Source organism: Henckelia pumila, chromosome 3 (genome assembly GCF_033568475.1).
Source record: "Henckelia pumila isolate YLH828 chromosome 3, ASM3356847v2, whole genome shotgun sequence".
In the NCBI taxonomy this organism is placed as follows: Eukaryota; Viridiplantae; Streptophyta; class Magnoliopsida; order Lamiales; family Gesneriaceae; genus Henckelia; species Henckelia pumila.
The window spans coordinates 58431097-58443898 of NC_133122.1; the positions used below are offsets into that span (position 1 = coordinate 58431097).

Below are 12802 nucleotides of genomic sequence, written 5' to 3' on the forward strand. Positions count from 1 at the left end.
TTGAAACCCAGCTGATTGCACCTCCTGCAATTGTAAACACATAACCAGTAGTAGATTTTCTTTTATCTGGATCACCCGCATAGTCTGAATCCACATAGCCCCTGAGTGTAAAATCTGATCCTCCAAAACATAATGCAGCATCCGAGGTATCCTTAATGTATCTAAGGATCCTCTTAACCGTGCTCCAATGCTCTTGTCAAAGATTCGCCATATACCGACTGACTGCTCCCACTGCTTGTGCAATGTCTGGTCTTGTACAAATCATGGCGAGCATTAAACTTCCCACTACTGATGCATACGGTACTCGAGACATCTCCATCTTCTCTGCTTCACTACTAGGACACATCTCAGAAGATAACTTGAAGTTAATAGGAAGAGGGGTTGAAACTGGCTTACTATCTTGCATGTTGAAGCGCTCCAAGACTTTCTTCAAATAATTTTTTTGGAAAAGCCAAATCTTCCTATTGCTTCTGTCTCGGTAAACTTGCATCCCTAGAATCTTGTTTGCTGGTCCCAAGTCCTTCATATCAAATTTCCTAGTCAACTGTGCCTTCAATTCTTGGACCCGATTTTTGTTGGGGTCTGCTACCAACATGTCGTCCACGTACAACAACAAAATGATATAATCATCATCACCAGACCTCTTAAAATACGTACAAGGGTCTGCACTGAGTTTGTTGTACCCAAGGCTCCTGATATAGGAATCAAATCTCTTGTACCAACACCTCGGCGCCTGTTTGAGACCGTACAGAGATTTGTTCAACAAGTAAACCAAGTTCTCTTTGCCTTCTTCTGCAAAACCTTCTGGCTGGAGCATATAGATTTCTTCTTCAAGATCACCATGAAAAAAATGCCGTTTTCACATCTAGCTGTTCTAGATGTAGGTCAAACATCGCACACAATGTCAATACTACCCTGACTGTTGACAGTCGAACCACAGGAGAAAATATCTCATTGAAGTCAATGCCTTCTTTCTGAGTGTACCCTTTGACAACCAATCTTGCACGATACCGCTCCACTTGGTTATTATCATCACGCTTGATCTTATAGACTCATCTGTTACCGATATCTTTCCTCCCTCGTGGTACTATAACAAGATCCCAAGTTTTGTTTTTGTTTAATGCTTCCAATTCTTCCTGCATCGCTGTCATCCACAGAGATACATCTAAGCTTTGAGTAGCCTCATGGAAACTCGATGGCTCACCATCCTCTGTTAATAGACAATATGCAATGTTGCTTTCAGTGACATAATCTGAAAGCCAACCTGGTGGTCTTCTCTCTCGAGTTGACTGCCTCACTTTGGAAACTTCTGACTCAACTGGTTCTTGTACCTCATGCTCTGGTACTGCTTCACAAAAAACTTGATCTTCGTCTGTATTATTTTCCACCTGAATGATAGTAGTTTCTGAATTTAGTGTGTCTTTGTCTCCCTTCACTTTATCTTCCTCGAAGATAACATCTCTACTGATGATAAGCTTGTGGACAGTAGGATCCCACAAGCGAAACCCCTTTACTCCATCAGCATAGCCCAAGAAGATACACTTTCTGGATTTAGAATCCAACTTTGATCTTTCTTGCTCATTGTACATAACGTACACCGGACTTCCAAATGTATGTAGCCGAGAATAATCAGCTGGCTTGCCAGTCCACATCTCCATTAGAGTCTTCGAATCAATCGTCATTGAAGGAGAACGATTGATGATGTAAGAAGCGGTTTTTACTGCTTCTGCCCAAAATGACTTTGGTAGACCCGCAGTACTCAACATGACCCTTGTTCTGTCCAACAAAGTTCTGTTCATCCGCTCTGCCACTCCATTCTGCTGAGGCGTGTAAGCCGTCGTGAACTGTCTTTTGATGCCCTCATGCTGGTAAAATGCATCAAACTCATCACTGGTATATTCTCCTTCATTGTCAGTCCTCAAACACTTGATTTTCTTATCAGAATCAAGTTCAACTCGCGCTTTGAAAACTTTGAAGACTTCGAAAACATCTGACTTCTTCTTGATTGGATACATCCAACATCTCCTAGAGAAATCATCAATAAACGAGACAAAATATCTCGTTCCTCCTAGGGATACCACTGGTGCTTGCCAAACATCAGAATGAATCAGCTCCAATATGCCTTTGATTTTGGCCGTAGATGTGCCAAACTTTAATCTGTGTTGTTTACTGGTAACACAATGCTCACAAAAGGGTAGAGTCACTTTTGTAAGCCCCGGCAATAGCTTCCGTTCTGAGAGAATTTTCATTCCTCGTTCTGACATATGCCCAAGCTTTCTATGCCACAACACTATTGATTCTTCTCCCGAACCAATTGATGCAACAACTAGTTCTGCCTCTTTGTGTGTTTCCCCCAACAATACATACAGATTTGCAGCAACTTTTTCCGCCTTCATAACCACAAGCGCGCCTTTCACAATCTTCATGATCCCTTTCTCGATACGGGTTTTGCACCCAATATCATCCAATTGCCCAAAGACAAAAGATTATTTGTCAGACCCTTCACATGTCGTACCTCCTGTATGGTGCAAATAGTACCATCAAACATTTTGATTTTAATGATACCAACCCCACCGATTTCCAAGGCATGATCATTTCCCATGAATACAGATCCTCCTGAGACTGGTTCATACTGATCGAACCATTCTCTCCTTGACGTCATGTGCCACGTCGCTCCTGAATCCATAATTCATGCATCACAAAACCTGTGTCTGCCTTCTGCAACTGTTGCTTCTTCGCTGAATAATATTTCACCACTGCCTGAAGTACTGGCCACATTTCCTTGAGATCCCTTCTCGATGCTCTTCGTACACTCTCTCTTGAAGTGCCATTTACCGCCACATTTAAAGCAGTAAATATTCTTCTTCTTACTTCTTGACTTGGATCTACCATATCTGTGGCTCCCACTGGAGTCACACTCCGTCAATCTTCCTCTCGTCATCGGTAAAGCCTCTGCTTGATTCGACGTTGCCAACATATCTTCCTTGTTCCTTCGACGACTCTCTTCTCCAAGAACCGCAGTTAAGACGTCGTCAAAATTTAAATTATCCGAAAGAACATTGTTGGTAACATTGATGATGAGCTGATCGTATGAATCTGGTAGACTCTGAAGTAGAAGCTCCGCACGTTATTTTTTCTCTATTTTATGCCCCATAGACGTGAGCCGTGAAAATAGAGTATTCAGTGTATTGATATGATCGGTCATTGATGAGGATTCCGTCATCCGAAGGTATAAAGCTTTCTCTTTAGAAAAATTTTGTTGTGTAGTGACTTGACCTCGTACAGTTTTGCCAGAGTATCCCAAATAACTTTTGCACTTTTTATTTCAGAGATACTTGACAAAACTTCATCCGTTATAGCCAAGTGCAAATTGGCAATAGCATTGTGATTCATCTCATTTCTCTTTTGATCGTCCGTGACGTCCGCCGGTCTATTTTCAATAGCTGCCAAGCAACGCTCCTTTGTTAGAATTGCTTGCACCTTAAATTTTCACAGCAAAAAATTGCTTCCGTTGAACTTTTCTATCTCGTATTTTGCCGTCATCTTGACTACAAGAATCCTGCCTTATAAAATCTTCAAAAAATCTTTTCTGATGTGGAAGATCAGTCAAAGCTGCAACCATAGAGTATACTCAGAATTTTAAGAAATTTTATGACAAGGCTCTGATACCACTTGTTGATCCTAGCCTCAAGCATTCTTCTGTTCTTGAGTGTATTTCATCTCCTATATTTCTATATATATTTGTGAGATATGTTTTTTCCTGTATTAAGAGAGTGAATGTCTCTTTGGAAACACAGAGAGAGCTTGTAATTCTCCAAATATTATAGTGAAATCTTTTGGTCTTGCCCGTGGTTTTTACCCTAATAATTTTTGGGAGTTTTCCACGTAAATCTTGGTGTCTATTTATTTTTCAATTTCCATAGTTTTTATCTCGTGATGTCGCACCTGGGATCAACAGTGGGCCGACTTATAATTCGTCGCAACTCATTAGCTACATATTTTAGAATGGGACGGGTCAACCCGCAACATACCACGATCCATCATTATGTGCGGCGGGCGGGCCAACCCCCATTTGATGGGTTGAAAAAATTTTCAACATAATTTATCTATTTTATATGGCGGGATGGGCCAATCCGTCGAATCTAATCAATTTTGACACTTCTAGCTTCGAGTTTAAAATGATAATATTATTTTAGCAAAATATAATAAAATGCTAAATTTGCAAATATGGATACATGATTTTCAATATACAAGTAGTCTAAATTTCCTGTTATTTTTGTTTAAAGCTAAATCATATTATTAAAACATAATAATATTACGCGTTACATATTAAATAAATTACACAAAAAAATATGTAAACTGGCAAATGAAAATGATACTGGTCAAACAGCATACAACATATATTCCATAATATATTTTACTTTTCACTGTAAGCGACTTGAGGTGTGTTTGGATAGAGAAGGTATCGTGTCATAACCAATTTTTAATTATTTTATTTATAATAATAATAGTTTTTTAAAAAAAAAATTGCGCATGTATATATAAAAACGACGGAAAATTGTTTTTTTTATTATATGTTTGTCACTTTGCGATTTCAGTTTTTTATATTTTCAGATTTCAGTTTTACTCCGCTATCTTTATTTTTTTGGCAATTTTAGTCCTTTTCCGATGTGGCGCTGACGTGGCACCAATTCAGTGCTGATGTGGAGCTGACGTCTACAGTGCTATGTAAGCATTTTCGAATAAAAAAGACCGAAATTGCAAAAAATCGAAACATACAAGACTAAAACTGAAATATGAAAACATAGAGAACCAAAATCGCAAAATGACAAATATACTGGGCCAATTTTGCACTTTTCAGACAAATATACAGAAGCCAGAAAATTAATTCTTAAATATAATAAAAGAAACCAGAAAATTTAATTTCCCGGATTCCTACTTTCACTTATTTAAAAAAAAAAAAAACAATCAGAAAAAGGTGCATTTTTTTAATACATATTGGCCTTTGAAAATTTTGGCCAGCTATCTATGTCATGGACAACAAATTTAATATTATTACTGTTATATTTTCCCCTGTTTTGACTTTTATTATTCAATTAATAATATAAATTCCAATAATTTGTGTAATTGACTTTCAGATCGATTTTTCTTTATAGATTTTGTATTTCTCGGTGGATTCGATAATAATAAAATGAAATTTATAACTAGCTTTTTTCCAATTCGTCCACGTATATATATTATATGTGTATTTTAATACGCGATTCGTGCTTGTGTATGATTAAATTTTTATTAAAAAATTAGAAATTATATTTACATAATATATTGATTTATTTTATTGATATATTTTAAAAAATGTATGGTTTTTAATTATAATAGTTGTTGCGTGAGAAATGATATGACATTTATTTAAATTTGGTGAGATCTGGATATATAAGATTATATGTTTTCGCAGTACGAAGTGATATTGACATACTTTGTGTTGAATAAAAAAATTAAATTATGACCTCGACTTATTAAAATGTTTTTTTTATAGTTATTCATAATTTATATTTTTTAATGATTATATCACTTTTAACATAAAAAAGTTAATGAAAATTGATAAGTGTACAAATAATAGAAACAATTTATTTAAATAAAAATGCTAATAAATCATTAAAAAATCTTATAGAAAATTCTCAGATTTTTTGTAATATAAACTCTAGATCTTTATATATTTTATACGTGTATGCCTCCCATATGAAATGGCAAAATTGTTCATAAATAATTACTATTTATTTGTACAATTTTTTTATCCTATAAAAAATTTCATTAAATAAAGGAAAAAATTGGAAAAACACTTTTTTAAAATAAAATTTACCTTTTCCAAACACTTTATTAATTTGTGTGAAAACACATATAAACCTAAATCAGTGAGATAGAAAAAGTATATGTCTCATCATTTTTCCAATATTTTAAAAAAAAAAATTCTTCCAACATTTTTCAAAACTACTGAAAATATTATATGTCTCATCTATATTTTTGAATTTAATCGGGATTAATAATTAAAGATTTTCAAAAAAATAATAAATTCAATTGAAAAATCTTCAAGGGGGGAATATTCCTAGCTATCTAAATCTAATAGTTTAAAAAAAATTAAATCACTTAAAAATTATTATGTGCACACGAATAACCCAGTACAATATATGCCTATTATATAATGCTCCAATATTTATTTTATTTTTCAGTTTTGGTTTTAAAAAAATTAGGGCAAGAACAGTGGGAACTATATAGTTCAGTATTTAATTTCTCTGAGGAAAAAAAAAACAAATACTCGTTCATGGAAACACACATAATTTGACTCTATTTTGACTTTAATTATCTTCTAAAGAATATTGAATATGAATAGTTCAACGTCAGCAGTAGCACACGATACTTTTCCAAATTAGGACATTGAATTCTTCAAATCTAATGTACGGCCTCTACTTTGGCTGCCAACTGTCCTTATCCACGTGCATCTCTACTCCACACAACCGCAGTAATTTATCCCCTTAATTATTTCAAGGTGTATACTATTTTCGTCTCGATTATGCATATTTTTTTTTCATGTATATAAAAAAATTATCGTAGATATCAATCATATAAATAATTTTTAATTTTATCTTTATATAACGACTATTTACATAGTTTGTTATATTTTCTGGTTACAAGACCTCATATTAAATGAGGTATGTTGTAAAGTGTAGATCGAGAAAAAATTACTACATTTGGTCGATGCATGTCTATATATTTGGAATAAATAATAATAAAAATAAAAATACGCCACTTATATGGTTGTGATGAAATTAATAAGTTAAGAGTAAAATATATTTTACGTATTAATTTTTCTACTTTAGGATAAAACATTTTTACCAATAGGTCAAAAAACATGTACATAATAGCACGGGTGTAACTTTATTATTATTTTTTATATGTATCCATATATACTATATATTAATTAGTTAATGAGATCCTACATTTAGGTATTGTCCAAATCATAATTTTAATGATTTATATTTTAACACATAATCATAATTAATGATCTTTACCAGTTTTAATTGTAGTATAACTTTTTTTTTTTATAATTATGAAATTATCTCTATTTTAATATAAATCAAATTAATTTAGAAAAAAACATACAAACAAGCATTGTGTGTGTGAGAGGACTATAAATTATAATAACAGATAACCTCATGTTTAATGGCGGGTGCTCTAACAAACAACGCTTGAAAGACCACATGATGAAAGTGCAAACATATGTAATTTAAGAAAAAAATAAGAGTTAACTATAAACAATTAAATAATTAAATCATAATTTATTATGCCGACAAGTACCCTTATTTGACATTCAAATAACATATAACCTTTTGCATTGAAGCTTACTACAAAATTTGTTTGACTATCTAAAGTTATAGATAGACATACTAACTTAGCAATCATTTGTTAGTTACAACCCTTTGACACACAGCAAATCTATCATGATATGACATTACAAATTTACATTTGTTGAATGGTTCTAATAATTTCATATTTGAACTGAAAAATAATATTTTTTTATGAATCGAATAGAAATTTCGTCTTATAAAATTAATTCATTATAGTATCTCATAAGATTTTTTTTTTACACAAAATTTGAATAAATATATCATTTATATTTTTCGTTTATGGCCTTTTATGATAATTTCCAAATAAGAAGTGATATGACTATTTTGAAAAAAAAAATTATTTTTAATTTATCAAAAAATACATCAGAACATCCTCTTTTATTCAAACTTTAATAATTACTTAGTTAGTTAATATATATATATATATATAATTTGTATATATGTATATACATGCATATGTGTATGATCATTATTGTTAAATATTAATCTCTTATATATCTATACTATATATATACATATATACAAATACAACATATATATAGTATAGATATATAAGAGATTAATATTTAACAATAATGATCATACACATATGCATGTATATACATATATACAAATACAACACGGTATAATAATTGGGTATAAAATAGTTTAATACAAGAAATGGACGTCAAAAATCTTCACGTGCATCTTTGACCACTATGCACCATCATAGCGTCAGGCCTTCATTTTCCTCGAAATTATGGGCCCGAACTCTTCATGAAATTTCCTTTTTTTCTTTTTTTTTTTTTTTTGGTCCTCACTAAATTATTATTATTATTATTTTTATTTTTCAAAAAAAACCATTTGATCGCAAGATGTGGCCCCAGTGCATTAAATTAATGGACATTCAAAGATATATAAACCACACCACACCACACCTCTAAAGTATTTCCAATCGTCCAATATTACTTTCATTCGCAGGCTCTGCTTCAACTTCAAACACTTCCCCCACAGCAACAAACAACATAAGAAAGTATACTAACAATATATATAAACAAGAAGCTTGAATCTTGATCGAAATGGGTCGGGCTCCATGCTGTGATAAAATGGGCTTGAAGAAGGGCCCGTGGACAGCAGAAGAAGACATCATTCTCGTCAATTTCATCAATCGGCACGGCCATGGCAATTGGCGGGCCCTTCCCAAACGAGCCGGGCTTTTGAGGTGTGGGAAGAGCTGCCGGCTCCGGTGGATGAATTACTTGCGGCCCGATATTAAGAGAGGGAATTTCACAAGGGAAGAAGAGGAAACCATCATCAAATTGCATCAAGAATTGGGGAACAAGTGTGTAGTACCCTTTCATGACTTTCACATTTTTATTACTTCTAATTAATTTAATTTATAGTAGAAAAATATTAATCTTGATTTTGTTATATATATATATATATATATATATATAATAATGGAGATGATATTGGAATCTAACGTGCATGTTACCTTATCTCGACTGTGCAGATGGTCAGTAATGGCAGCAAGATTACCGGGCCGCACAGACAACGAAATAAAAAATGTATGGCATACCCACTTGAAGAAAAGGGTCGCCAGAAATCCCCGACCCGAATCCAAACCCAAACCCGAATCCCACATCCCCTACGAGTCACCGCCGAATTCGCCGGCAAGCGACGCCTCTTCCGTGACGGCCGCCGCAGATTCCGGCCATGATCAAGACAAGAACTTTCTGGAAATGGACGAAAGCTTCTGGTCGGAAGTCTTTTCTGCGAATGATTTGGAACTGGAATTCCGAATGGAGGAGAATTTGTTTGGCGGAGATTCTAGCATGGATTTTTGGCTTGAACTGCTCAACGACGCAGAGGAGCTAACGGGATCGCCAGCTTTTTTGTGATTTATTTAACCATTTGATTTCATTTAGTGTTAGATTTTTCTTTCTTTTTATTAGGCTCAAGCTAAGCTAATTAATTAAGCTTAGCTAGCTAATGGGAAACATTTGCTTACATTTGTTTCTTACAGAAATTATTAGTCAATCAGCTGTGTGATTGTTCAAACATATCAAGAATATTTTTTTTTGAACGAGAAAACATATCATTAATAATCGACGAGTACAAGCCAAGAAGGGAAGTCAAACGAAATCCAAATACACGAATAAGGACTAGAAATTGCAAATTTAGCTAGTCTATGAGTCGTAGAATTAGCACTTCGGCGCATGTGATAAATCCCAATAAAATCAGAGGCAGTCATAATGTTTCGAATTTGAGAGATCGGTAATCTTTCTCGACTGAGAACCTCTGATGATCCATGCAATGTTTTGACCGCGTTCATCGAGTTGAAAAACATATCAAGAATTTTTTAGCCATGCCACAACGTGTTAACTTATGCGCCTCAAATTTCAACCTTTTTCTCGTCTGAATTGAATTGGCATCGTGTGGAAGATTATAAGATATCGATTGAATTATTCATACTTGCTTTAATTTAATTCGTTCGATGTTTACATTATGACTTTATCGAAATATATTGATTAATCGTTATTATATCAGGATCCTAAATCATCCGACCCTTGTAAAATTTGGTCTTTAATTTGTCATCATCAATAGCTCTCCCTTTGGTAATTTTGACTTGAGCATTGCAGTTACATGATTGAGGTGAGTGTCCTCGGAAGATCTGCAAGTACGTAATCATGGTCGGTGGCCAATCAATTAATTACAAATTAGCAAAAAAAAAAAAAAAAGAATTAGAAAGAAAATATATATTATTTTTTTTTAAAGAAAGTATATGTTATGCTAATAGAAGTATATATATATATATATATATAGTCACAAAACATGGAGACAAAATATAAATAATGGAACACATGGGAACATTAAGACTAATCTAAAAATATTTCACGCCGAAAATCGGAATGTTTTCTTTCATGTTTTTATAATTGTTCAGATCGATAAATGGCTCAATTGAATATATTTTTAAAATTAAAACTAATAATTTTTGTTAGAAAAGAATTATTTTGGTCAACGGGGAGGACCTGATTTATTTGTATCCATAAATAATATGCCGTCTTATGCACAGTGTTCACAAACACTACCGCAATCTTTGATCCATCATTTGTTTGATGTCCAGTGTATGCACACGTACAATATAATGGTATATATATATATATTATAATTTAATTTATACAGCCGGGCATCCGATATCACTTATCGTTTTTATCAAAAACTATATATAGTTACTGATAGGTTACACCTGAAATTTCAACTGGGCCTAAGCCCAATCATGAAGGTCCACTCCAAATATTTTTGAGGCCCAAGCTTATTTAAATATTATATATATTTAAATTAAGCAGACTCTGAACTCTACAAAAGCCCATAAAAGGCTCAAGCCCGTGAAAACTCTCCGAATATCTATAAATAGCTCAAGTCACCTCATTATTAAGGTACACACTTTCTTAAGCATTATATCGCTCTACTCTCGATTATTATTCCTTGAGTAATCGCTGACTTGAGCGTCGGAGAGCCTTCGCCGAGAACCCTCCCGGCTCCTCTGACGTTGTTTTGTGGCGTAGGAACAACCCACTGAAGATCTTCCAAGGGAACGTACAAGGAATTATTCATACTCCGGATTTTGCGAAAGCAAAGTGTCGAGTACAAGTGATTTTTGGCTACATCAGCTTGGCGTCGTCTGTGGGAACCCGTTCACTACGTCATTGAGAACACATATTACTTCAAAAATGTCTGAAGGAAATATTAACAATGGAAACGCACCGCCGAGTATTACTCTCACCCGTGAAGACTTGACTGCGCTAATGGAAAACACAACAGCACTCGCAGCAAAAGATGCAGTTGCTCAGTACCTAGAAACCCGCAAGCGCAAAAGCAGCAAGAAAAAGGCTCAGACTGAAGGCTCGTCATCTCTTGACCCTAATAACGGAGACCCAAATAAAGATAAGTCTAAAGTGAATGATAAAGATCAAGGGGGGACCAAGAAAAATACTACTCAAAAAGACGGTGAAGCAAGTGTTCACACAGTTCATGACATTTTTGGCGAAAACAAGATCATTAATCCAGATCGAAAGGATGGATCTCGCACACATGTAACTGGAGAGAATATGTCCGCAATTTTGCCGTCACGTCGAAGCCCCTTCACTGATGACATATTATCTGAAGCATTACCAAAGGGAGTCAAAATCTCCAGCTTACCTGAGTTCGATGGAACGAGTGACCCCAAAGACCATATTGACAAATTCTACGCGAAAGCGGATTTGTATGATATCACAGATGCTGCATACTGTAAAATTTTCCGAACAACATTATCAGGAAGAGCACTCACATAGTTCAATAAGTTACCCTCTGGATCTATTGCCAATTTGGAGTAATTTACTAACTGCTTCATCTAGCAATTCTCAATTAACAAAAAATACCCAAAAACAGCAGCATATTTGTTCACAGTCATTCAAAAAGAAGGAGAATGTTTGAGGGACTATGTTCGGCGATTTACTCATGCGGTGCACGAAGTCTTACACGTGAATCATGATTTGTTAGCTGGAATAATGCAACAAAACTTGCGCCATCGGAATGTAGTGACCCTTACCCGGATCACCTACTAAACAGAACTTAGGCATGCAATTAACTTAATTAAACAGATATCAGAATAAAACTGCGGAAACCATAAATAGTTTACAACCCCAAGTAAAGGAATCTGTAATTTATCCAATAATATACAACCAAATCGAATAGCTGTATAAACCCAAAACAACAGTAATAAAACCTAAGCGAAGCTCCAGCCGGCCAACCATTGACTAGCCCCTCTTGGATCCACCCTCCTCGTCCAATCGCAAACCTGCCCCATGAAATAGGGTGTCCACAAAATACAGAGTACGAGACGTGAGCATAAAACGCTCAGTGTGAGAGTAAGAGTATACATGCATGCAAAATGAACTCCCTATAGACTCGAGGTCAAGGATCAGATAACAGAGACAGACCGGGCCCTGGTATGTAGCACGCTGTGTCGTCGCTTCAGGAGGTGGCTCCCATACCGAGATAACCGTGGAAACGCCGGACCCAAATCGATGGAAGTCCATCCACTAACAGGATAGGGTACAACCCTACTAACAGACATCTCGAAAGAGATACAGCAAGATGCAAATGAATGCAGCATAATATCATGGCATATAAATCATGCAGTCACATAATACATGCATACTCAGTCAGGATATCTCGAACAGTACTTTCGTACCTCAATACAGTGCAAGATCTACCAACTCTAGGTCCACGCCTATAGTCTGCTCTACACTGCCAAATGATACTACTATCATTAAAGTGCTCTAAAAGCCTTAACTAAGCTATTGCATACTCCTAAATATTTATAGGAAGCAAAAGCTATACCTTCGTCCGTCGTTAGCCCTTTGATGTCGATGCCT

General features: G+C 34.8%; 1 protein-coding gene across 1 annotated transcript; it reads left to right on the plus strand.

The window, feature by feature from the left end:
* The first annotated feature begins 8342 nt into the window (after positions 1-8342).
* Positions 8343-9389, plus strand: LOC140887953 (transcription factor MYB4-like). The gene is made up of 2 exons (XM_073295589.1): positions 8343-8721; positions 8893-9389. The coding sequence occupies exons 1-2, from the start codon at positions 8459-8461 to the stop codon at positions 9278-9280; spliced, it is 651 nt and encodes a 216-aa protein (XP_073151690.1). The 5' UTR covers positions 8343-8458; the 3' UTR covers positions 9281-9389.
* The last annotated feature ends 3413 nt before the right edge of the window (positions 9390-12802 follow it).

Bases quoted from the DNA above. Each gene is read 5' to 3' on its own strand.
- LOC140887953 (XM_073295589.1), top strand. From the start codon at position 8,459: ATGGGTCGGGCTCCATGCTGTGATAAAATGGGCTTGAAGAAGGGCCCG. The intron at 8,722-8,892 runs GTGTGTAGTACC...TCGACTGTGCAG, and splicing joins CATCAAGAATTGGGGAACAA to ATGGTCAGTAATGGCAGCAA.